General features: G+C 58.3%; 2 protein-coding genes and 1 long non-coding RNA gene across 4 annotated transcripts; 1 reads left to right on the plus strand and 2 right to left on the minus strand.

Moving 5' to 3' along the window:
• Positions 1–186: 186 nt before the first annotated feature.
• LOC113916496 (small integral membrane protein 24) lies at positions 187–3,677 on the minus strand. The gene is made up of 4 exons (XM_027582939.2): positions 3,316–3,677; positions 2,822–2,933; positions 2,463–2,519; positions 187–1,351 (listed from the first exon to the last, which is right to left on the minus strand). Exons 1-4 carry the CDS (start codon positions 3,386–3,388, stop codon positions 1,204–1,206), a joined length of 390 nt encoding a protein of 129 aa, XP_027438740.1. The 5' UTR covers positions 3,389–3,677; the 3' UTR covers positions 187–1,203.
• A 3,575-nt stretch (positions 3,678–7,252) lies between these two features.
• Positions 7,253–16,991, plus strand: DOHH (deoxyhypusine hydroxylase). 2 transcript variants are annotated; one of them, XM_027587096.2, is made up of 5 exons: positions 7,253–7,609; positions 11,103–11,462; positions 13,517–13,593; positions 14,850–15,090; positions 16,157–16,991. In XM_027587096.2, the coding sequence occupies exons 2-5, from the start codon at positions 11,189–11,191 to the stop codon at positions 16,474–16,476; spliced, it is 912 nt and encodes a 303-aa protein (XP_027442897.1). In that variant the 5' UTR covers positions 7,253–7,609; positions 11,103–11,188; the 3' UTR covers positions 16,477–16,991. The 2 variants fall into 2 exon arrangements, with proteins under 2 accessions (XP_027442897.1, XP_027442896.1); XM_027587095.2 differs by having other exon boundaries at positions 7,255–7,617.
• On the minus strand, positions 15,041–20,607 carry LOC113918556. Its single transcript, XR_003518607.1, has 3 exons — positions 20,474–20,607; positions 19,291–19,583; positions 15,041–15,155 (listed from the first exon to the last, which is right to left on the minus strand). It is a non-coding gene; the product is annotated as an uncharacterized LOC113918556 (long non-coding RNA).
• Positions 20,608–22,556: the final 1,949 nt, after the last annotated feature.

A 22,556-nucleotide genomic window follows, 5' to 3' on the forward strand; every position in this document is an offset into this window, starting at 1 on the left:
TCGTTCGGGCAGCCTGGGCTTCATCCCAGCTCTGACAAGAGCAACCCTCGACACCTGGCCAGTGGCATCTTTCTCTTGACGCCTCAGTATTTTCAGCTGGAAAATGGGACTAACTGCGTACTAATGGAGACTGAGGATTAAGATGCTGGGCGCTCCCTGGGAGCATCTATGAGGGCATGTAGTACCTTGATTTTATTTGTTTATGTTTTTTCCACCCCCCTGGTGGACTACCCTGGAAGTGTTCTAGCAGCCTTGGGGGTTACATCCTACACCCAACAACCCCAGCGACCTGCCCCAGAACCCAGCCCGAATGCCAGCTTTTATCAAGGTCCTTATTAAGAAATGGTTAATATCCAGGGCAAGGTCCAGGGCCCGGAAAAAGTGAGGTGAAAGGAGTGGCTGGAAACTGGGAGGAGAAAGTGCTTGTCCCTTCCCAGGGGGGCGCCGAGCCCCGGGGCACACGGCCTCCCTGGACACAGTTCCCGGGAATGGAGTCATGTGAGCCCAGACCAGGGGTGGGGTAGCAAGGATTTCCCAGGATACGGCACTCTCGGGGCTCAAAGTCCAAGGCTCAGGGCAGCAAAATCAAGATTGCAGGGAGAGGGCTGAGTGTGCCCAGGGCATCTGGGCACGGTGCAGCCTGCTCTACCACACCTGCACAGGCAGTGACCCCAACCCCAAAAGCTGCCTCCCCCAGGGGGAAACTGAGTCCCAAGAGACAACAGGAGCCCTTCTGAAGGGCTCTTATCAATTTAATGCAGGTCTCGAAAAGGCAGCCCCTGCCCCAAGTTGGTCCCCAGGCTGAGTGGGATGGGACGGGGGGGGGGGGGGGGCGGGGCGGGGCGGAGGTTCTGGCCAACAGATATCAGGGAGAGGGAAAAGAAATCAGGCGGTGGGTAGAAGTAGGTGGAGCCATGAGATGGTGAGGGCTGGGGGGTTTCTCCACAACCAAGAATGCGCTCCTAGTGCAAGAAGAATCACTAGGCAGTCAAGTCAGGAAGGAGGGTGCATAAAGCCCACGGACGCAGCACACAGAGCACACTTGCCCCACTCCCTGTGGGGCGGGGCAAGTCCACACCTCTTCGTGCGGTATTCTCAGCTCTGCACGGAGTTATTATGGTGGCTTCACGTCCAGATCATCGCTTACACGATGTGAAAGGGGCATCTCTGGGCGGCTGCCTGGAGGAAGTCGGTGTCGAGTCTTCACATGGCTGTGTTCATGACTTTCCCTTTACCTCTGGACTCCTCTTTCTCCTCCAGCTCCAGCCCCAAGTTTCTCTCTCCTTCTTCCTCAGCCTTCTTGCCCTTCTTGCCCTTTATGTCCCCTTCCCTCTTCCTCTTGCCTTCTTCACTGTAGGGATACAAAGGGCCCAGACCACAGTGAGAAACAGCCACTCTCATTAAATTGACACGTACCTGTGCCAGGTGTTCTACACCTTTGTTGAATTCTTCAAAACACTCCTCATGAGGAAGCCTTGCTATTTCCATTTCACAAAGGCAGACACTAAGACTCAACCATCCCATGGATGGACAGGTGGATGGAGAATGGATGGATGGATGATGGATGGATGGATGGATGGATGGATGGATGGATGGATGGATGAAGGCATGAACAAGGCAGGGAGAAAACTACCAACATGGGTGGGGTCGAGAACTTCCAGCACATCCCAGCAGTGGGAATCACATTTCACTGGAGCTGCACTGGGTCTTAGACAAAGCAGACAATCGGGCCTACACCTCTCCCTCACGTACATCTTGTTGGGCTTGGCTGAGAATCTTCCAGGCAGGCTGGCCTCCTCCCATCTTCTGCATTCTTGTTCCCATCCCCCAAATTTTGCCCAACTTGGGATATCGCACTGAAAGGGTCCCCAGCCCTGCCACCTCCCTGAGCCTTCCACCAGAAGCATGTCCAGAACCAGTCGGGACCACAGAAGACACGGAGTCCAGGAGAGTCACCCACACCCGATCACATGCCCGTGCAGAGACACCTACCCAATCCCACACCACGGTCTTGTTCAACGGACCTACTGTGTGCGCCAGGCCCCGTGCTGAGCACCGGGAACACAGCCAGGACTAAAGCTAACTTCTCTTGTCTATTGGAAGCTACCAGCTAGCGTGGAGAAAGGGGTAAGTGACTAAGATAATTTCAGCTGGTGGTTAAGTGCAAAGAAGAATGCACAGCTGGGGGACACAGAGTGTCAGGAAGGCTGGTGGTCAGGGTGGGCTTCTGTGAGGAGGAAATATCTGAGCTGGGACTGAAGGAGGAGCCGGCCAGAAGATACAGGAAAGGGAGTTCCAATCAGAGAGAACAGTATGGGCAAGGCCCCGGGGCAGAAATGTGCTTGAAGAGTTGAAGAGCAGACAGGGGTCATCAGAGCACACCCATCCCTCCCACCCCCAGAGGGGGCTCCCACAAGCCCCCTGACCCCGCACACACCCACACGTGCTCACACGAGCAGTACCTCGGGTCCTGATGCGGGTTGGACTCCATTCTGAATGCGGACTCCTCGTCCTCAGCTCTGCGGGAGAAATAGAGGTAGAGGGGTGAAGGTGGATGAAGGGCAGGCGGTAGCCTTCACAGTCTCCCCTGGCTGGGGCTCACGAACTGCACCAAGCCAGGCAGATGGGCGGCATGGTTGTCCTGGACTGAGAGGCTGTGAGGTGGGGGTGGGGGAGGTCTGAGCTGGAACAGGGAAATGGGGAGACGGGGTGGGGGGGGAAGGACCAGAGAGAGTCAGGAAGCGGGAGGGGTGCCCAACCCTTTGGGGAGAAGGGGAGGACAGGGACAGCGGCTGTGGGGAGTGGGGAGAGGGGCTCCCACCTCGCTTTGGAGCACCAGATGCGGTTGACCAGCATGAGGATGAAGACAATAAACAGGAATCCCACGACGGCAGCCAGGCCCACCAGCCAGGGCTTCGGGCGATTCTGCGAGGCTGTCCGAAGGTGGGGCAGGTGGGACTGGGAGATGGGGCAGGGCCGGGGCCTGCCCCCGAAAGGGAAGAGGGGAAGGCTGCTGGGGGGTGCTCAAGCCAATGGGGTCTTAGAAAGGGGCCGGGTGTCAGAGACCAGTTCTAGAGAAGGGGAGGGGGCTGGGAGCATCTCAGGGATGGGGAGAGAGGCCCAGAGGGAGTGTGGGGGCTGGGGGGGGCTCCAGGAAGGGCCTGGCCCCATTGCTCCTCTGCCTGCCCCCTCCTTTCAGAGGTCTCAGTTCCTCATCATGAAAAATGGGGAGATGGTGAGCCTATGAATGAGCCCCTCCCACGACCCCTCCCCCCGCTTCCACCCCGCCCCCCCAGGTCCAGGTCGGAGCCCTACCCCGTTGAGCCTCTGCAGGTGACAGGAGCAGGGCGCTGAGCAGGAGAAGGGTCTCCAGGGTCTCCATGGTCATGGAAGAGCCAGCAGCGGTGCACAGTCAAGGTTAGCTGGGTGAGGCCCTGCCCAGCCCCTGATATAGTGGCAGGCGGGCCTAGGGGCGGGGCTGGTCCAGACCCGGAGATCAGACTCTGGACCTGGTATAACAATTAACACGGGGAGTCCAGCCCCCCCACCCCGTGCCCTACCCCAGGACCCAGCCTCCAGGTGCCCCAGGCTCCGTGCCGCAGCGGCCAGGCCAAGATGGGCCTGGGCTCAGGGCTGCCAGGCATCACTGTGTCTCCTTCTCTGAACACCCCACAGAATGTTTCTGTCTCCATTTTCAGAGAAGCCCAAGGAGGCCAGGAGCACACAGGTCACGCAGAAAGAGCTGGAGCCGGGATCTGAACCCAGATCTCCCCCACCACCGGCTTAAACGGCCTCATCCTGGCTCCCAGATCCCTGGGGACCCACAGCCAATACGGGGATGAGCACAGGGACAAGAAGTGACGGGCCACATGGCCCACTATCCACGCCCTGATGGCTGGAGAACGGGACGCCCAGGTAGCGGATGACTCAGGCTGCAGGCTCTCCTGTCCATCAACCTTGGTCCCTGGCTGATTAGATAGGGAGCCCTGCCCAGGAGAAGGAGCACCTTCCCCCAGCTGCCACTGGACAGCCACGGCCCAGGCATGTGGCAGGAAGCCCCGACCGGGGGGCGGGGGGCTCTGCAGGGCCCTTGGGGGCTGGGGGTGGGTACCAGTGTCACTGCACACACCTTTAAGGAGCACCCATGCATACCTGGGGCCCCCTGCCTCCCTGAGGTCTATCATCACTGCGCAAGGGGCCATCCAGTAGAGTGATGGAGCTCAGGCACCTGCTCAGAGCAAGCCCATCTCAACCACCCGAGTGGTGCCTGCGAAGCTCCGACCGTGTGCCCTGTCTGTGCCAAGGTCAGGAGGGAGGGACGAAGCCTCAGACGCTGTCCTCCGGGACTTCTCAGGTTAGCTGGGAAGTCAGGACCCCCAGAAACCAACAGATCTGGCGGACAGAGCAGCAGAGCTGGGGAGGAGGTGGGAGGTGGGGCTGGAGCAGATTCGGGAGAGCAGGGCCAGAACCCTGCCTTGGGGATTCTGAGTTCGAAGGCAGGTCACGGAACTGGCCTCTTTCTGCAAAAAGTTCTCTCTGCTCCAAACAAGTCATTTCTGGGCTTTGTGCCTCCATGTTCCCATGTGTTAAATGGGGGTGAAAAGTCCTGGCCTGTGAGGATTAAATGAAGTAATACGTGGAAAAGGCTCACTGAGCACAACAGCAGGGACATACTAAGCACTCAGTAAGGGTTAGCCACCATTGTTAGTCTTTGAAAAATTCTTCTTGGTGGAGGTTGGGCAGAATCAGGCTCTGGGGCTATGGGGGGAGCAGGAGTGTGGAAAGTGCCAGTGACCAACCACTGGAACCTGTCAGCCAAGAAAGAGAACATTCTCTGCCAAGACGGGGCAGATCAGTGGAGCAATGGATCCAGCGGGCACAAGTCCACTCTACACAACTGCAAAGGGGTTCAAACCCAGGTCCTGGGCCAGAGGGCAGGGCCTGGCTCAGTCCAGCCTCCAGAAGGAGCTTCGAGCAGGTGGGTCCTTGAAGGCAATGGAAGGGCGGCGGGGAGCCGGGGCGGGGGCTTCTGCAGTGGCTGCGTCGCCACCCCCACCAGGGTCCTCATCACCCCGCCAGGCCCGGGCCAGCTGCAGGTCCAGCTCTTCCAGATCCTCGCCCTCCAGGCTTGAGCACAGTTCCCGAGGGGCGTCTTCCTGCTCTGGCTTCGGGCCGAAGGCCCAGTCTGCAGTAGGACACTGGTGAGGAGCCTCCCGGGGCCTCATCCACCCTCTGTCCCCTCCCTGGCTGCGAGAGGCCCTTGCATCCCGCCCCTCCCCCTCCACACCCCCCCCCCCCCCCCGCCCGCCGCTGCCCCGGAGTGGCCCAGCACTGCCCCAAGCAGGGCTCGTGGCGGGTCGCAGCTCACCAGCCAGGTCATGGGCGAGGTCCTTGATGAGATGCCCCACAATGGCATAGGCCACGGCCACCACCAGGAGCGCCGCCAGCAGCAGGTACAGCGCATACCTGGGCAGGCGGATGGCATCCAGAGGTGGTGGGCGGTACTCCTCATACAGCGGTGGGGCCGGGCTCCAGCCCTCCATCCCCTGCTCGACTGCCAGCCCCGGCATGATGGCCACCTGGAGCAAGAGAGGCCCGGAGGTGACCTGCGTGGCGGAAGTATTTAGGGGCTTTGGGTAAGAGGATTGGGGCTCCTCCAAGGCCACCATCTGCCTGGATTAATCACTTCCGCCCAGCGGCCCCCCTCCCTCATTCAGCTCCGGCCGACATGGCTGGTACTCTGTACGTCCTTCCCCCGCCTCAGGGCCTTTGCTCCAGCTGCTCCCTCTTCTGGGAACATCCCTGCCTTCATGGAGCTGACATTCAAGATAGGGGGATACACTGAGAAAAACATAACCTTGAGTAAGTGATGTATTGAGTTAGAAAGTGAAGGGTGGCATTGGGGTGGCTCAGTCGGTTGAGCATCTGACTCTTGATTCCAGCTCAGGTCATGATCACGGGTCGTGGGGTAGATAGAGTCTGAAGTCGGGTTCTGTGCTCAGCAGGGAGTCTACTTCTCTCCCTCTCCCTCTCTCCCTCTTACGCATGTGTGTGTGCAGGTATGTGCACGCGCACTCTCTTTCTCTCTAACATAAATAAATAAAATCTAAAAAGAAAAAAAAGAGCGGTATTGGGGTGGAGGTACCATGGTTGGGACTACTAAGAGGGGAGTTAAAGCTTAAAATAGGGTAGCCAAGGCCATATGAAGATGCATGTGAGCAGACCCAGAGGAGGAAGAGAAGCAGGTACGGGAGTACCAGGGGGGAAGCGCAGTCCAGACAGAGGGCACAGCACGTGCAAAGGCCCTGGGGAAGGACCGGGCCTGGCGTGTTGGAGAAGAGCAAGGAGGCCTGTGTACCTGGAGCAGAGTGAGGAACGAGGTGATAGGGAGGAGGGAAGGATAGGGAGGGCGCCCCCCCTACCCCTTGGGGGTCAGGGGAGAATTTGATCTTTCACCCTGAGGGAGGTGGGAGCCCTGGAGGGCTGTGGGCAGAGGAGGGCGGGGCCTGGCTCAGTTGCCCACAGGTGGCCTCTGGTGGCCGCTGCGGGGAGGACAGCCGCCAGGAAGGCAGGCTGAAAGGGACTGCGGTGGTCCGGGTGAAAGATAAGGGGGGCTGGAACCCCCCGGAGGCAGAAGAGGGGCTGCACGTCACCGTTTTTTCCAATATTTTTTTCCTTGCCTTTACAGATACCGTTGCAACCAACTCTCCACATTCCAAAGGTAAAACACTTCTCATGTGTGTTTCCCTGGTTAGAACACTTCAGGCTTCTCCCTGCGTCAGAGTAAACCCAAGTCCTTCTTGTGTCTGGGCGGCTCGCCCGCAACCATCCCCGCGGCTCCTTCCCGTACCTGCCAGGTGTTTGCTCGGACGTCACCACCTGAGCCTCTGCCCACTCCTCCTAGGACTTCGCACCGCCCTTGAACTATACTGCTTAACCGGTGTCACCAGCTATCACGTATTTTACTTATTTATTTCCTGTCTGTCTCCCTCAGGCAACCAGGCTGTGAGGTTTTCGAGGGCAAGGATCGCAGGTTGTCTTGTCCTCGGCCCCCATCGACTATGTGTTAAGGGAACGACGCGTCAACGACTCGATCGGGTCTGAAGAAAGGACTTAGACCCCTCCCTTCCCCAGCTCGAGTCCAGCCCCCTGACGCCATTGGCCACGCCCCCGGACTTGACCACGCCCCAGGAGCACGGCGCCTGCTCCGTCGCTACCCGGACCCCGGCTCCGGCCAGCCTCGGCGCAAACCATTTCCACTTATCGAACTGGGTGGGGAAGCCGGAGAGAATGTCTTCCGCGGAAAGAGTGGACGTTGCCCTTCCCTTCCCTGAGGGACGTCCTTAGACCCCATCTTCTGCGTGAATGTGAGCTGTGGCACCGATGCCGACTCGTGCTTCCAGACCTCTCTCCTGCCGCGGACACTGTGACTGGAACCCCCCCCAGCGCCGCGTTGGTGCCTTCCGGCCCGGTCACGTGGGCGAGAAGATGGCCGCCCCCAGAGAGGGCCGCGAGCGTCCGGGCCGGTGAGGCGCCGGTGGCCGCTGTGGGAGCGCGGGGCATCGGCGGCCTCGTCTTCCCGGAGCTCGTTTGGGCGTTTCGGCTGCAGGTAGCACGGTGCGTGGCCCGGGCCTGGCGGGCGGGCACGGCGGGAAACGCCTCGTGGGAGGTCCCGTCTCTCGGATTCGTCAGTCGGGGGTCGAGGGGCCTCCTCCCGAGGGGTTTCGCGTCCCGGCGAGCCCTTTCCCCAGGTTCCGGGGACCCTGTCGCCGGGAACTGGATTCCCAGGTTGTGGGACCCGGGGAGCCAGCGCGTGTGGGGGAGGGGGTCCCATATTGGGCGATCCCTTTCTCGAGTTTCGGGAGAACCAACGGTAGGAGGGATCCAGTACTTAGGGGCCCGCGTAGACAGATCTTGAGGCTTCCGGTTCTTCGGGTTCTCTTCCAACGGGTGGGGTCTTGCGCGCAGCCCCGAGGGAATCCCGTGTTGGGAAGATCCCTTTCCGGGGGAGAGTTGGTTACCAGAGGTGTTTTTGTTGGGAATTCTTGGTTTAGATAGATCTCGGGTGGGGGCGAGAGGTCGAGGAGCCCGGTCTCCTCTTTCTCGGTCCCTTACTAGTTCATCAAGAGGATTTCACAGGGGTGAGCAGATTCCCAGATTCTGCTTTGGTTGGGGGCTGATCCCCTCAACCCCACGCCCACACCCTTGCCCTGCTTCCCGCTGAAGAATGGGTTGAAGGTATGAGCCGGGGGCTTGCAGGAGGCTCGGTTGCTCCCTCTTGAGTACAGAGAGGTGGGTTTGGGGCTCCCTGCAGGAATATTTCATACCAGCTCTGGTTTGTCAAGTGCGTATAAGGTGCTCCATGAAGACGCCATCTTCTTCTTCTTCTTCTTCTTCTTTTTTTTTTAAGATTTTATTTTTAAGTAATCTCTACGCCCAGTGTGGGGCTCGAACTAACAACCTTGAGATCAAGAGTAGAACGCTCCACTGATTGAGCCAGCCAGGCGCCCCTCCATGAGCACACCTTTATTCGCAGTAACTGTGAGGTTCACGTGCCCCTTTTACCCATTTTAGGAATAATACGGATTTACACTGTGTATGAAGAGCTTAGTATCGTGGTTGGTGTGCAGTGGGTGCTCAAATACGGATTGGGCACCTCCTGCCATGGTGACAAATCCCATGCTAGGCCTTTGGGGACCCAGCAGTGAACAAAGTAATATAGATACCTGTGTGTATGTGTGTGTGTGTGTGTGTGTAATAGATTTCTCTTTATTTTTTTATTTTTTTAAAAGATTTTATTTATTTATTTGAGAGAGAGAGAATGAGAGATAAAGAGCACGAGAGGGAAGAGGGTCAGAGGGAGAAGCAGACTCCCCGCTGAGCAGGGAGCCCGATGCGGGACTCGATCCCGGGACTCCAGGATCATGACCTGAGCCGAAGGCAGTCGCTTAACCAACTGAGCCACCCAGGCGCCCTCTCTTTATTTTTTAAAAAGATTTTATTTATTTGACAGAAGGAGAGAGAATGCACGTGCACGAGCAGGGGGAGCGGGAGAGGGAGAAACAGGCTCCCCACTGAGCAGGGACCCCCCCTGATGCGGGACTCGATCCCAGACCCTGGGATCAAGACCTGAGCTGAAGGCAGAAACTTAACTGAGCCACTCAGGCGCCCCCAGATTTCTTTTTATTTATATGTGTATATATATATATACACACACATATATATACATATATATATATGAAGTCTGTCCTCCCGGCCCTTACTTTCTATAGTAAGAAACTGATCAGTGAAATATACTGGACACTAGGTGCTGTTAGATGCTGCGTGGATCACTGAAGCCGCCACAATGGGAGTGCAGGGCACGGAGGGTTTGCATGGCTACATCCGGGTGCTCAGAGAGTTCCTGCCTGCACACTGAGTATCTGAACAGAGACTAGAAGGAAACCTGACTTGTGAGCTATTAATAGTTTTATTCCAAATGCAGAAACCAAGCCCAGAGACTTTTGCCCCAGTTCAAGTCTTGCCCTGGAGATCAGCAGCGTATTTTCTCCTCATGCTCCTCTCCCGTAGCTGGAGCTGCCTTGTTGGCCAGATTTCCCCTCATTCCCAGGAATTTAAGGACTCTGGGGATGAGTAGGCGATGAAGGGCCTTCTCCGGGTGTCTTGAGGACGACCCTGCAGAGCCGGGAGTCAGGACTCCTGGGTCCTGTTTGCCCTTGACTTGCTGTGTGAGCCCACACAAGTTACTGCTCATCTCTGTAGCAGAGTCAGAGCTCAGGGCCCCTAACACCTTGCCAGCTCCCTCACTCCTGGCTTCTGTGGTTTCTGGTTCTCCCTCCCTTGGTGGTCACCCCTACTCAGGCAGCTGCACCTCCCTCATGAAGCCCAGTCAGCCCTGCTGACACTGCAGCACGCCACAGCACGCTTTATGAAGCGTCCGCCAGGTCTTCATTGGTCCAGAGGATAGAGATGGTGCCCCACCTCCCAGCCTAGGCTGTGTCATTTTGTGTCAGTCCATCCACTCAACACAGCATTTGTGGTTTAGAGCTTGACTCTGGAGCCCAGCTCGCTGGATTTATAACTCCTCACGCTGTTCGTAAGCAAGTTATTAACCTCTCTGTGTGTCTGCTTTCTCGCCTGTAAAAAGGTGACAAGCCTGGTGCCCATCTTATATGTTTATGGGGAAAAGTAAATGAGTCCGTGAGGGTGAGGGGCTTAGCAGAGGGGCCTGGCACCTCTGTAAATGTCAGCTGCTGTTACTGGTAGGGCTGTTTTCACTGAAGGCTTACGGACTGCTGGGAGTATAGTGGTGACTAAGATAGACTCGGTCCCTGCCTTCAGAGTTCTGATGAGAGATAAGACCGACCATACGCAGCTACAGTGGTAAACGTCCTATATATCTCGTGGTGGTAAGTGCTTTGAAGAAAAGTAGAACAAGGGAAAAGAGTAACAATGACAACTGTGATCAGGGAAGGGTTCCCTGAGAAGGTGACATTTGAGACCCAAGCAAGTGAGAGGGTGAGCATGGGAGGCATTTGGGGAAGAGTGTTTCTGAGGAAGAGAACGACCCATGCAAAGGTCCTGGGGTAGGACTGGGCCTGGTGTGTTGGAGGAAGAGCCAGGAGGCCCGTGTGGCTGAAGCAGAGTGAGCGAGGGGTAGGGGGGTAGGAGGGGAGGGCTGGTGGGGGGGGGGGTGGCAGGTCACACAGAGCCTTTGGGACTGTGAGGGAGTTTGGAATAATGAGGTGCCATAGGACAACTAGGCAGGGGTCCGGTTTACATGCTGAAAGGATTTGCGCCTCAACTACCTGTCCTGTAACAAATCACCCCACACTTAGCAGCTTTGAAGGCAGCGAACGCTGTGTCCCACAGTTTGGGTGGACCGGGGATCTGGGCCTTGTAGCTAGGTGCTTCCGGCTCTGATCTCTCGTGAGGTCGCAGTGGGGACATCGGCCGGGGCTGCTTCAGCTGAAGGCTGGACCGGGGCTGGAGGAGCTGCTCTCAGCTTTCTGCTCGCACTGCTTCTCCTCACTCGTAAATGAACAAATCCATGAGTGGATGGAAAACACCTCTCGCCTGGGCTCTCGGTTTTCTGCCTGTAGGTTCTTGTGCCCGGGAGGCCCTGGTTTCGGTGCAGGTGGGGCTGCGGAAGGCCTGGGCCCGTGGGCAGGAGGCAGCCGGCGACACCATGGTGACAGAGCAGGAGGTGGAGGCAATCGGGCAGACACTGGTGGACCCCCAGCAGCCCCTGCAGGCCCGCTTCCGGGCGCTCTTCACCCTCCGCGGGCTCGGTGGTCCTGGAGCCATCACCTGGATCAGCCGGGCCTTTGACGACGACTCTGCCCTGCTCAAGCACGAGTTGGCTTACTGCCTGGGCCAGATGCAGGACTCCCGGGCCATTCCCGTGCTGCTGGACGTGCTGCGTGACACCCGCCAGGAGCCCATGGTGCGCCACGAGGCGGGTGAGTGGCGGGGGAGGGGACGTCTGACCTCCACACACACTCCCCCCCATCCCTTCTGCCTCACGTGCCCCCTTTCCCTCCCGCGTGTTCTAGCAGGGCTTGGCAGGCTTTCCCTATAAAGGGCAGGTGGTAAAATGTTCAGCCCCGTGGGCCAGACAGTCCCTATTGCCAAGACGCAACTCTGCCCTCGTGATTAAAAGCCGCGGTAAACTACCCTCCGCAGAGAGGCATGGCCACGTGCCGGTGGGACTTTATGGGCGCTCAGATTTGAGTTCTACATTAAGTTTCACACATCGGGAAATATCATCCGTTGGGTTTTTTTGAAGGTTTTATTTTTAAGTCATCTCTTCACCCAACGTGGGGCTGGAACTCAGGGCCCCAAGATCAAGAGTCACGTGCTCTACCGACTGAGCCAGCCAAGTGCCCCTAAAAAAAAGACATTTAAAAACATAAAAACCGGGCACCTGGGTGGCTCAGTCAGTGAAGCATCTGCCTTCAGCTCAGGTTATGATCCCAGGGTCCTGGGATCGAGCCCCGTGTGGGGCTCTCTGCTCGGTGGGGAGCCTGCTTCTCCCTCTCCTGCTGCAGCTCCCCCTGCTTGTGCACACTCGCTCTCTCTGTCAAACAAATAAAATCTTTAAAAAGAAAAAAATAAATAAAAAGTTAGAAACCATCTTTTGCTAATATAAAATCAGGTGGCGAGCTCGCCAGCCCCTGATATCGGTTTCATTTGTTCGTGTTATTCACTGGGCCAGTGTTTATTGAGCACCTGCTGTGTACCGGGCCCTGTTATCTCGAGGGACACTGGAAACGAGGGAGATGAGTACGTTTCGTGGCAAGCCGGTGCTGTTGAGGCTGTCTCTGTAACCAGTGAGCTGCTTTGCAGATGAGGGCAGGGCAGGGCTCTGTTTCCATCTTACTCGTTTTAGGCATTTCCCCTATTCCCCGAAGTAGTGTCCAGCTCTGCTGAGCCGCCCCCTCTCCCCAGGCTGCCCCAGGTAACTCTCAGTGTGCCAGTCACTGTTTTTGTTGGAGCTCTCCTCACCAAGAATGTTCTCCTCCAAACCTCACCTTTCCCGTGAGTTCTGCTATTTTGAGTGTGTGGTATCGCAGAACACCTTGTCGGGTGATGGTGGAAACACATAAATGCTAAGGAAGAAATAAAGCAGGGAGTAGAATGAGGGTGTCAGAGGTGTTACTTTTTTAATCAGTGGACAGAGATCTGAATGAAGGCAGGCAGTTATCTGGAGAAAGGTGTTTCAGGCAGAGGATGCAGCCTGTGCAGACGTCTTGACACCATACCCTGTCTGCTCCTTGGAGGAGTGGCAAGGAGGCCCCTGTGGCTGGGAGCAGAGGGAGTGACGGGGAGAGAGGGAGGAGGGAAGGGCAAGGGGCAGGGCCTGGGGGGCCTCAGGGAGGACTTGGGCTTTTACCCTGAGGGAGGTGGGAGCCCTGGACGGCTGCGGGCAAGGAGGGCAGACCTGACCCGGAATCAGTTCCATTAGGATGCTCTTGATTGTGGGCAGCAGCGTGTTCCACCCACTTGCAAAGCAGGGGAGGGATTGAGTGTGGCGTAAGTGTTTGCTGGCCGTGGGTCTCTTCCCACTCCGTGCCAGTATGGGCCCATGGGGGCTCATGGGGACCTACAGGGAGACGGTCAGGCTCCCCCACCAAGCCCCGCCTTGCTCTGCTGACCTTCCTCTCTCACACTGCCGCGTAAAACCTCCTCTGGGGCTCACCCCGACGAGCTCTACTCACCCGGGTGTTCTTGGGGCTCCATGTTAACCGATGTCTCAGAGTTGTCATGACGTGCTTGTCAGTGTCTCCCCACCTAGACCACGAGCACAGGGGGCATGGGCCCAGGGGTGGGAGTGGGGGGTCCCAGCCCAGTTTCACGCTCCAGCTCCAATCCACGGGTCACAGATACAAGCAGAGCCGTGGCAGGGGTGGGGGGGAGCACAAAGGAGGTGGTGTTGCTGGTTGTACCCCCCACCCCCCGCGGTATCCGCGACGTTTCTTAACCAACCGTGAGCTGTCTGTGTGGTTCTTCTCAGGCGAGGCCCTGGGGGCCATCGGGAACCCAGACGTCCTGGAAGTCCTGAAGCAGTACTCCAACGACCCTGTCATCGAGGTGCCGTGGCCTGATCCCTTCCTCCCGCCCCCACCTGGACCAGCCTCCCCCTGTGTCTGGTTGCCAGGGCGACCGCTTGGCCAGGGTCCTGGGAGAGAGGGCAGCAGCCAGGGTGGTCCCAGGCCATGGCCCCGTTCGGCAAAACCAAACTGGCTCCCACACTAAACCCTGCCTGGCCGACGCGCCTTGCCTCTCCCCTCCCGCCCTGTCCAGTCCTTGCGCCAGGATCCCGCTGAGCCCCCCACTGTGTCCACCTCCGCTGCCCCGGCCTGCCTGGCCTCTCCCAGGTCTCCCCCCTGCCTGCCTTTCTTCCTTCTTCAGGGAACAGCTTTACGGAGATGTAATTCACGTACCATAAAGTTCACCCTTTGAAAGGGTACACATCAGTGTTTCTAGAGCATCCACAGAGGTGTGCGACCATCTCCTGATTCCAGAACATTCCGTCGCCCCCAAAGAAGCCCCGCCCCATCAGCAGTCACCCCCCCCCCAAGCCCCCGGCCCCCACAAGCCCCCTTCCCGTCTGTGGATGAACCTATTCTGGACGTGTCACCCACGTGGACTCACACCCCGTGTGGCCTCCTGTGTCTGGTTCCCTCCCTGGGCGTCGTGGGCTCGGGGTCCGTCCCCGGGGCAGCGCGTGTGGGCGCCTCGCTCCTGCTTGCAGCTGATATTCCCGTGTGTGGTGGCCCACATCTTGTCCACTCACCCACTGATGGACATTTGGGGTGTTCCCACTTTTTGGCCACCTGAACTGTGCTGCCGTGAGCGTGCATGTGCGGGTTTCTGGGTGGACGCGTGTGTGTGTCTCACCTGCTGCTGCTCACCTCCCAGAACTCAGTCCCAGCCTCCTCTCGGCAGCGGGGGTGAGTGCAGAACGGAGGTCTGCTAACCTCTTTCAGACCTAAAGCATTCGTGTTTCCTAATGACCTTGAGGACAGAACCCCCCGTTCTTAGTGCAGCTCTCCGGGCTGAACAGTCAGGCCTGGCCTCGCCCTCTGCACGGCCCCGCATGAGGGGCTCTGCACCGGCCACTTGCACCCGGCTCCCTGCTGCACCTGCTGCAGGCCTCTGCTCCGCTCCCACATCACCTCCGTGTGGAGCCGCCCCGGCCCTCCGTCCTGTCGCTCCCTCCTCGCACGAGCCCCTGCCGCTTTCTCTCCGTCTAGAATGACTAGAGCCCCCGAGGGTGGGGAGGGGGGTCTGTCGTGTCCACCGTCTTGTGCTCAGCGGCCACCCGGGCACCCCTGTCCCCGCAGGTGGCCGAGACGTGCCAGCTGGCTGCCCAGCGGCTCGAGTGGCTGCAGCAGCACCGCGGGGAGCCGGCGGTGGCCGGGCCCTACCTGTCCGTGGACCCTGCTCCCCCAGCCGAAGAGCGTGACGTGGGGCGGCTGCGGGGGGTCCTGCTGGACGAAGCCCAGCCACTCTTTGACCGCTATCGAGCCATGTTCGCCCTGCGGGATGCCGGCGGCAAAGAGGCTGCGTTGGCGCTGGCCGAGGGTGAGTTGGGGCCGGGAGGTGGGGAGTCCCGGTCAGGGCGCCTGGGTGAGGCTCAGGAGCTGCGCCTGTGAGAGGGAGCAACAGAGTGACCCGGGGAGCGCACGTCCTGGGCCCGGCGCCCGGCACTTCCTCCCCGGCTTTACAAGAGGTGGGCGGGCACCCTTCCTGCCAGTTCCCCGGGGGGAAGCCGAGGCCAGAAAGCCAGAGGGTTGCCTGAGCAGACAGTGGTTGGCGAGCAGCGGAGGTGGGATCTGGTCTGCGGCAGTGTGGCTCCGGCACCCTTAGCCCCTTTCTGTTATCGTGACTTGAGTCGCTCTCCTCCCAGCTCCCCAGGCTGCTCTGCAGGCCTCTCCCCGGGCAGTCCGTGGTCCCCTGCACCCCTGTGCCCGGGGCGTGCCCGCAGAGGGTTTGGAGCCCTCTCTGCACTCCCAGAACTGCCTGTCTGGCAGGGAGATGCCTGGTCATCGCCTGGACCCTGGGCCACAGGGTGGGAGTCCCAGGTGGTGCCGGGCAGGAGCACAGCGGGGCTGGCTGGTGCTTGGGAGCAGGGGCTGCAGTCAGGCAGGTGGCCTCGAGCCCTGGCTCGGCCTCAAGGGCCTCTGGTCTTGGGCAGTCATCCCGCCCCTCCCAGCGGGGGCTCCCCATCAGTGTAAAGCGTGACCTGTCTGTGGAGTCCCGGGGGGAGGGTGCTCATGACTGTCCCCTCATTAAACAAGCGATAGCGTAACACAGAGGCCCAAGGAGAGGTGGGCACAGCTGGAAGGAGACCCTGGGCCCGGGAAGGCCACACCTGCCCCGTCTGGCCTTGCAGAGGGCAGCGCTGTGTTCCCAGTGCCTGTTGGCGGGGAGCTCATTACCAGCCCATGCTCCAGCTTCTCCTGCCCCTCTGGCTGCAGGTCCCTCCCTTTGAGCAGCACTGACCCCCGGGGCTGGGGCGGGGTGCCCTGGAAACGGGGAGCCCCCTTTCCACCTGCTCCTTCCTGTGCTCCGGCACTCAGCCCCGAGTTCCCCGCCTGCCCCGATGGCACCGCCCAGCCAGTGACCACCCTTGCCCTCCTGCCCGCAGGCCTGCACTGTGGCAGCGCCCTCTTCCGCCACGAGATCGGCTACGTCCTGGGCCAGCTGCAGCACGAGGCGGCCGTGCCCCAGCTGGCAGCGACCCTGGCCCAGCGGGCCGAGAACCCCATGGTGCGGCACGAGTGCGCTGAGGCCCTGGGAGCCATCGCCCGGCCCGCCTGCCTGGCCGCCCTGCGGGCCCATGCGGCCGACCCCGAGCGCGTGGTGCGGGAGAGCTGTGAGGTGGCCCTGGACATGTATGAGCACGAGACCGGGCTGGCCTTCCAGTACGCCGATGGGCTGGAGCAGCTACGCGCGCCCCCCTCCTAGAGCCGCCTGCCCGCCTGCCTGCCCTGCAGGACTCGGCATGAGCTGCGTATAAACCGAGCTTGTGCGGATTGGGTCTGGCTTCCCCGTCCCCCCAGGGCTGTCTGCTTGGCCTGATCTGGCTGCTTTTGCATCCTGACTCCCCCAGGGCCAGGCTGAGGTGTCCTGTGTCCCCCACGGGGGGCCTGGCGCAGGGCTGCAGCACCTGGGTTTCTGGTCACGGGGGTGGGATGTTGGCACGGGAACGGGGGTCTAAGGGTGCAGGCCAGGGCTATGCTCAGGGAAGTTGGGGTTGCCTTGACCCTGCCTCTTGAACCAGGGGCGCCCGGAAAGGCGCTGTGGGCAAACCCAAGCCCCTTGGGCCTAGCCAGGGGCTGGGGCTCCCAAGGGCTGCCCCTGGGGCCTCCGACTCCCTAGCCCCGGACTAGGCTGGGTGGGAGGGTTGTTAGAGGCTTGGGGGCTGGGGAGGGACAAGCAGACCCTGGGGTCCAAATGGACTATTAAATTATTTTTGCCAAGCCATGACTCTCAGAGTATGTTGTGGGCTCTGCAGGGCTGCTCTCAAGGAACATCTCAGGGAGGGGGCCGGGGTGTTTGAAGAGCTCCAGGCCCATGCCCTGGTTTCATCTCCAGCCAGCCCACTCCCAGCCTGGATTCCCCACACCCTCATTCTCACCCAGTCCCTATTGGGGTTTAGTGGTATGGCTAGGAGCCCAGGCTATGGGTTCCCGTCCCAGCGACCCGCCTCATTCTCCGCGTGCAGCCTTCAACACCCTGTTTTACGACCATAAAATAGGCATAACCATAGCACCCAATCTCACGTGGGACACATTCCACCTGCTGCTGTCTGCCGGCCCACAACATCCCTGACCGGTCACATGAGGGCATCGGTGCCCAGAGTGGGGGTCCTTGGGTGCTGTGACTGTGAGCTGGTTCTGCCACGCTGAAGCCTTCTCCTCCTGGCCCTTCTGACGCCAGGCACGCGAGGTCTCCACCCTAAGCAAGTCATCTCTCCGTGGGCATCCTACAGTTCGATTCAGTTTTGATGCTCACCGCCCGAGTTCACACAGACCCCCTGGGGTCCCCTCCTCTCTGGTAATGGTTTGCTCGCATAGCTCCCAGAGCTCAGGAAAGCACTTGACTTGCCCGTTTCTTACAAAGGATGTCACGAGTGACTGGATGAGGGGTCCCGGGTGCAGGGGCTTCTTCCTGTGGAGTTTGGGGCACAACCCCTCTGCCACAGGGATGCGTTCACCCGCCCTGGAGCTTTCTGAGTCCCTTGGTTAGGGATTTTGTGGAGCCTCCGTGTGCAGGCCAGGTTGGTTCAATAGGTGGCCAACGGTGATTCTCCCCCAGGGCCGAGGGTGTGGCTGAAAGTCCCTCCTTCCTCAGCCCCCAGCCCCATCCTGAAGCCACCTGTGAGCCCGCAGTCCCAGGCCTTGTTGGTGAGCCCAAGTGTGGTGGGAAGGCCTTCCTTTTCCTCTGGCCCTTGCCTCTCAGGAAGTTACAGGCTTTTTAAATTTTACTTGGTTAAGATGTATTATTTTAGAGAGAGAGCGGGGGGAGGCGTCCCAAACATAGTGTGTTCTTAGGAGTTCTTAGAGAGTCCCAGTCAGGCTCCGTGCTAGGTGCGTAGCCTGACGCAGGGCTCCATCCCACCCCGAGATCACGACCTGAGCTGAAACCAAGAGTCGGTCGCCCAACCAGCTGAGCCACCAGGCTCCCCAGGAAGTTACAGACTTTTAGAAGGGGCGGGGGCCTGGGGCCCGGGACACACATTCCCTATTACCTCAGCGTCACGGGCACCTCGTCCACTGGCCCACCAGCCACCCTCCCTGCTCTCCTCGGAGTCACCTGTCCCCAGCAGCAGAGACCGTGGGAATTCCTTAAAAACAAGCCTTCCTGACCTCACAGCATCCCCAGGTCCTGTCTCCTGCCCACTTTGTGCTTCTCTCTCCAGCAAGAGCCCCAGGAAGAGCCAAACCCCGACTGCCTCCCTCGGCTCGCCTTTTCCCTCCTACCGGCACCCGCCAGGCTCTGCCCTCCTGTTCCCAGACCTGCCCTAGTCTGTCCCCCTCCCCTCGGGCGGTGTCTCCCTGGCCCGGCCCCCTCCTTCTCCTGGGAACTCCTCAGGGACCCGGCTCCCCTCCCACCTCTCACCGCTCCCCCGGTGCCCAGGCTGGGTCCTCGGGCCTCTTCCCTCCCCAGCCGCTCCCCTCCCGGCAGCCTCGTCCACTCTCCCCCCGCCCCCCGTCTATGGCAGGACGATGCCCACAGTCCTGTCTCCAGCTTGGGCCTCCGCTGAGCTCCAGACTCGGGGTCCGGCTGCCCCGTTACGTCTCCGCTTAGATACTGGTGAGGCGTCCCAAACATAGTGTGTTCTTAGGATCCCTCACGTTACCGCCCAAAGCTGCTCCTCCCACAGGAAGTGGGAACTATCATTCCAGGGGCTCAGCCTAAAAACATCGCGTTTGAATCAGTTTAAAATCCAGATCGCTTATTTGCCCCCAGCCACCACCATCGCCTGCCTGGACCTGCCCAATCCCCTCTGCCCCGCCCCCGGCCCCCACCTCCCTTCCCCGCAGTCCGTCCTCCCCGCAGCGGCCACCGGAGGGCGCGGGTGAGCACCGGAGCCAGGTCCCTCCCTCCCTGGGGGAAAAGCCCAAGTCCTCCCCAAGGCCCACAAGGCCCTGCACGACCCGCCCCTGCCCTGCCCCTCTCTGTCGCCCATTCTGCTCCAGCCAATCAGGCCTCCTCAATGTTCTTCCAACAGGTCAGGCCCAATCCTGCCCCAGGACTTTTGCATGCGCTGTTTACCTGGAACCTTTTTCCTTCCCGGTATGTTTACTCCCTCAATGAAACATTTGCTCCTTTGCTCAAACACCACCTCCTCGCCGAGGCTTGCCAGAGCGCTTGGCATTGACATCATGACCTCCTCATGTTCCTTTATCCTGTTTCCTGCTTTCTTTTTCTCCATAGCATCTATAGTTTCCTGCACACTTAATTCGTTTATTGCCTGTTTTCTCCACTAGAATAAGCACCATGTGAGCAGGGGTTTTGTCTGCTTTGTTGTCCATGACATGACAGCGGTGTGGTGGTAAAGGAGCAATCTGGAAAATAAAAATAAAGCCCTAGTCCGTAGTGTCTGCCAGTTCCCATAGTTTAAATCTTCCCACAATGGGGCGCCTGGGTGGCTCAGTCATTAAGCAGCTGCCTTCGGCTCAGGTCATGATCCCAGGGTCCTGGGATGGAGCCCCACATCGGGGTCCCTGTTCAGCGGGGAGTCTGCTTCTCCCTCTGCTGCTCCCCACCGCTCATGCTCTGTCAAATAAATAAAATCTTAAAATAAGTAAATAAATCTTCCCACCATGGTCCACTCGTGCAGTTGCTGACCATGACTTCTGTAGTCAGTACTCACGGGCTCCCGCACATCGCTAAGTGGATCCCTAGCACCGAGACATGCCAGGTAAATATTTGAGGGATGCCTGTCCGCAGGGGCACTGCTTAAACAGTGGTGCATTTATACACTAACAATCAGACCCTCAGAAGGATGGGAAGACCTTCCTGTGTTACAGGAAAGCAGTCCAAGATTGACCTCCAAAACTCGAAGCAGGCGAAGCCGGCCCGTGCAATCTCATTTGCATCAATGGAGTTATGTATGTAAATTACACATGGGTGACTTTTAAAAAAAATATCCAAACATTTACCCAAAGTACTTTCAATCTTATACCTCCCTGTGCTACTTGGAATGTTTTGCCGTGGTATTTACTTTGACATTTGTTCGGGACGGTGACAGTGGCCCCTTCAGAGGGAGGAAACAGCCTGCACAAGGCAGCTGCTTTACCCGGGGACAAAATTCGCCTGGCCACTCCGGTTCTCCTCTTGGCTTTCTCTTGCTTCCTGGGCCAGGCAGAAAGCATAAGGCACTGAGGCAGGTGCACCTGCGTGGCCGGATGTTCCCGTTCTTAAGGGAGGACAGACAGCAATTGATTTGACGTACCAGCTCTCATAAGAGATGTGCGCGGGGCGCCTGGGTGGCTCAGTCGGTCGAGTGTCTGCCTTTGGCTCGGGTCATGGTCTCGGAGTCCAGAAATTGAGCCCAGTGTCTGGCTCCCTGTTCAGCAGAGAGTCTGCTTCTCCCTCTCCATCTGCCCCTCCCCCGCCCTTCATGTGCGCATGTGCTTTCTCTCAAGAAGATAAAATTAAAAAAAAATAAATGTGGGCAATTAAAAACATAAAAATGCCATGCATAACAAAGAAGTCACTTAACAGACCAACTATTGGTTTAAACATTCAGGTGTTCATTTCACAAATATTTATTGAACACCTACTGCGTGGCAGGCGGTCCCGGGCACAGAGGGCATAGAACGAGATAGTCTCTGGTCTCCTGGAGCTGACGTCCTTTTTTTTTTTTTAAGTGATCTCCACACCCAACGTGGGGCTTGAACTCACAACACCGAGCTCAAGGGTCACCTGCTCTACCGACTGAGCCAGCCAGGCGCTCCCTGATATTATTTTTTTATTGTCTTCCTATGTGTTCGAGAGCTGACTCTGGATTGACTTTGCGGTAACCTTGACTGGCCAGCAAGGACACCATCTCGACCGTGTTTTGTGGCTCAGGCTAATACTCACGCAGGACCTCCCCAGGGGCCAGGCACTGTGGTGACTCTGGAAGGCTTCCAGGCAGAGTGCCAGGTATGATTGGCCCCCAGGATGTGCTGGGGGTAAGGAGATAGACCCAAGGGTGCAGGAAGCAGATATGGGAAGCCACACCCAAAAGCAAGACCTGTATACGTCAGGAAACTTGGAATCTTGAACCTACAGACCTGCGACAGACTGATAGGAGGACAGACATCTGTGCTAAACGCAGACATCACGCCTTTCGTTCTGCGGCTCTTTTACACCTGAGCAAGTCCAAGCTCAAAGTGTCAGCAGCACCCTGCTCCCTCTAAGCCCTCTGGAGAAGGATCCTCCCTGTCTCCTCCAGCTTCTGGTGTTGCCGGCAATCCTCCGCCTTCCTTGGCTTGTGGACACCTCTCTCCAGTGTCTGCCTCGTCCCCACATGGCCTTCCCCTCTTTCTCTGTCTGTGTCCAGATTCCCCTCTTATAAGCACACTGCCCACTGGATGCGGGGCCCACCCCTACTCTGGTATAACCTCGTCCTAACTTGCTGACTGTAGAGACCCTATTTCCAAATAAGGGTCCATCCCCAGGTACTGGGGGATGCCTTTTTCGGGGATGCAATGAAACCCATAGCCCTTTGTTATACTTCCGATGTCAGGCTGGGGGTCGGCCTGGCCCCTGCCCCAAGCCAGGCTGAGTGAGAGAATTCATCTGGGCTCCTGCTCTGCCTCTTCTCACTGCCCAGGACAGACCTCAGGAGCGACTTACAGAATGTTTGCCAGGCTCTGTCACCCCTCTGGACTTCTAGTTTGTCAAAAATAGGAACCTCTGCTTAAAAAAAAAAAAAAATTGGGAGCGCCTGGATGGCTCAGTTGGTTAAGTGTCTGCCTTTGGCTCAGGTCATGATCCTGGGGTCCTGGAATCGAGTCCCACATCGGGCTCCCTGCTCAGTGGGGAGCCTGCTTCTCCCTCTGCCCCTCCCCTTGCTTGTGCATGCACTGTCTAAAATAAATAAAAATAAATAAGTGGAACCAGAGAGAGGAAAGTGTTTGTTAAGCGGTGTCGCAGGTGAGCCCCAAATTGAAGGGGATGCCAAAAACCTCAGCACATAAATCAGTAATATTTTCATGCATTTTTTTTCTTTTGAAAAATCGACATGGGAGCTTCTGGGTGGCTCAGTCGTTAAGTGTCTGCCTTCCGCTCAGGTCATGATCCCAGGGTCCTGGGATCGAGCCCCGCATCTGGCTCCCTGCTCGGCGGGAAGCCTGCTTCTCCCTCTCCCACTCCCCCTGCTTGGGTTCCCTCTCTCGCTGTGTCTCTGTCAAATTAAAAAAAAAAAAAAATCTTAAAAAAAAATCTTAAAAAAAAAAAGTGGCCAGTGTAGCTACAGAATCGATTATTTTTATTTTTATATATTTTTTAAGATTTTTAAAAATTTGACAGAGAGAGACACAGCGAGA

Source organism: Zalophus californianus, chromosome 1 (assembly GCF_009762305.2).
Source record: "Zalophus californianus isolate mZalCal1 chromosome 1, mZalCal1.pri.v2, whole genome shotgun sequence".
Classification (NCBI taxonomy): domain Eukaryota; kingdom Metazoa; phylum Chordata; class Mammalia; order Carnivora; family Otariidae; genus Zalophus; species Zalophus californianus.

Bases quoted from the DNA above. Each gene is read 5' to 3' on its own strand.
- LOC113916496 (XM_027582939.2), bottom strand. From the start codon at position 3,388: ATGACCATGGAGACCCTGGAGACCCTTCTCCTGCTCAGCGCCCTGCTC. The intron at 2,934-3,315 runs GTAGGGCTCCGA...ACCTTCGGACAG, and splicing joins ACCTGCAGAGGCTCAACGGG to CCTCGCAGAATCGCCCGAAG. The intron at 2,520-2,821 runs GTGGGAGCCCCT...TTTCTCCCGCAG, and splicing joins ATCTGGTGCTCCAAAGCGAG to AGCTGAGGACGAGGAGTCCG.
- DOHH (XM_027587096.2), top strand. From the start codon at position 11,189: ATGGTGACAGAGCAGGAGGTGGAGGCAATCGGGCAGACACTGGTGGAC. The intron at 13,594-14,849 runs GTGCCGTGGCCT...CTGTCCCCGCAG, and splicing joins CCAACGACCCTGTCATCGAG to GTGGCCGAGACGTGCCAGCT. The intron at 15,091-16,156 runs GTGAGTTGGGGC...TCCTGCCCGCAG, and splicing joins TGCGTTGGCGCTGGCCGAGG to GCCTGCACTGTGGCAGCGCC.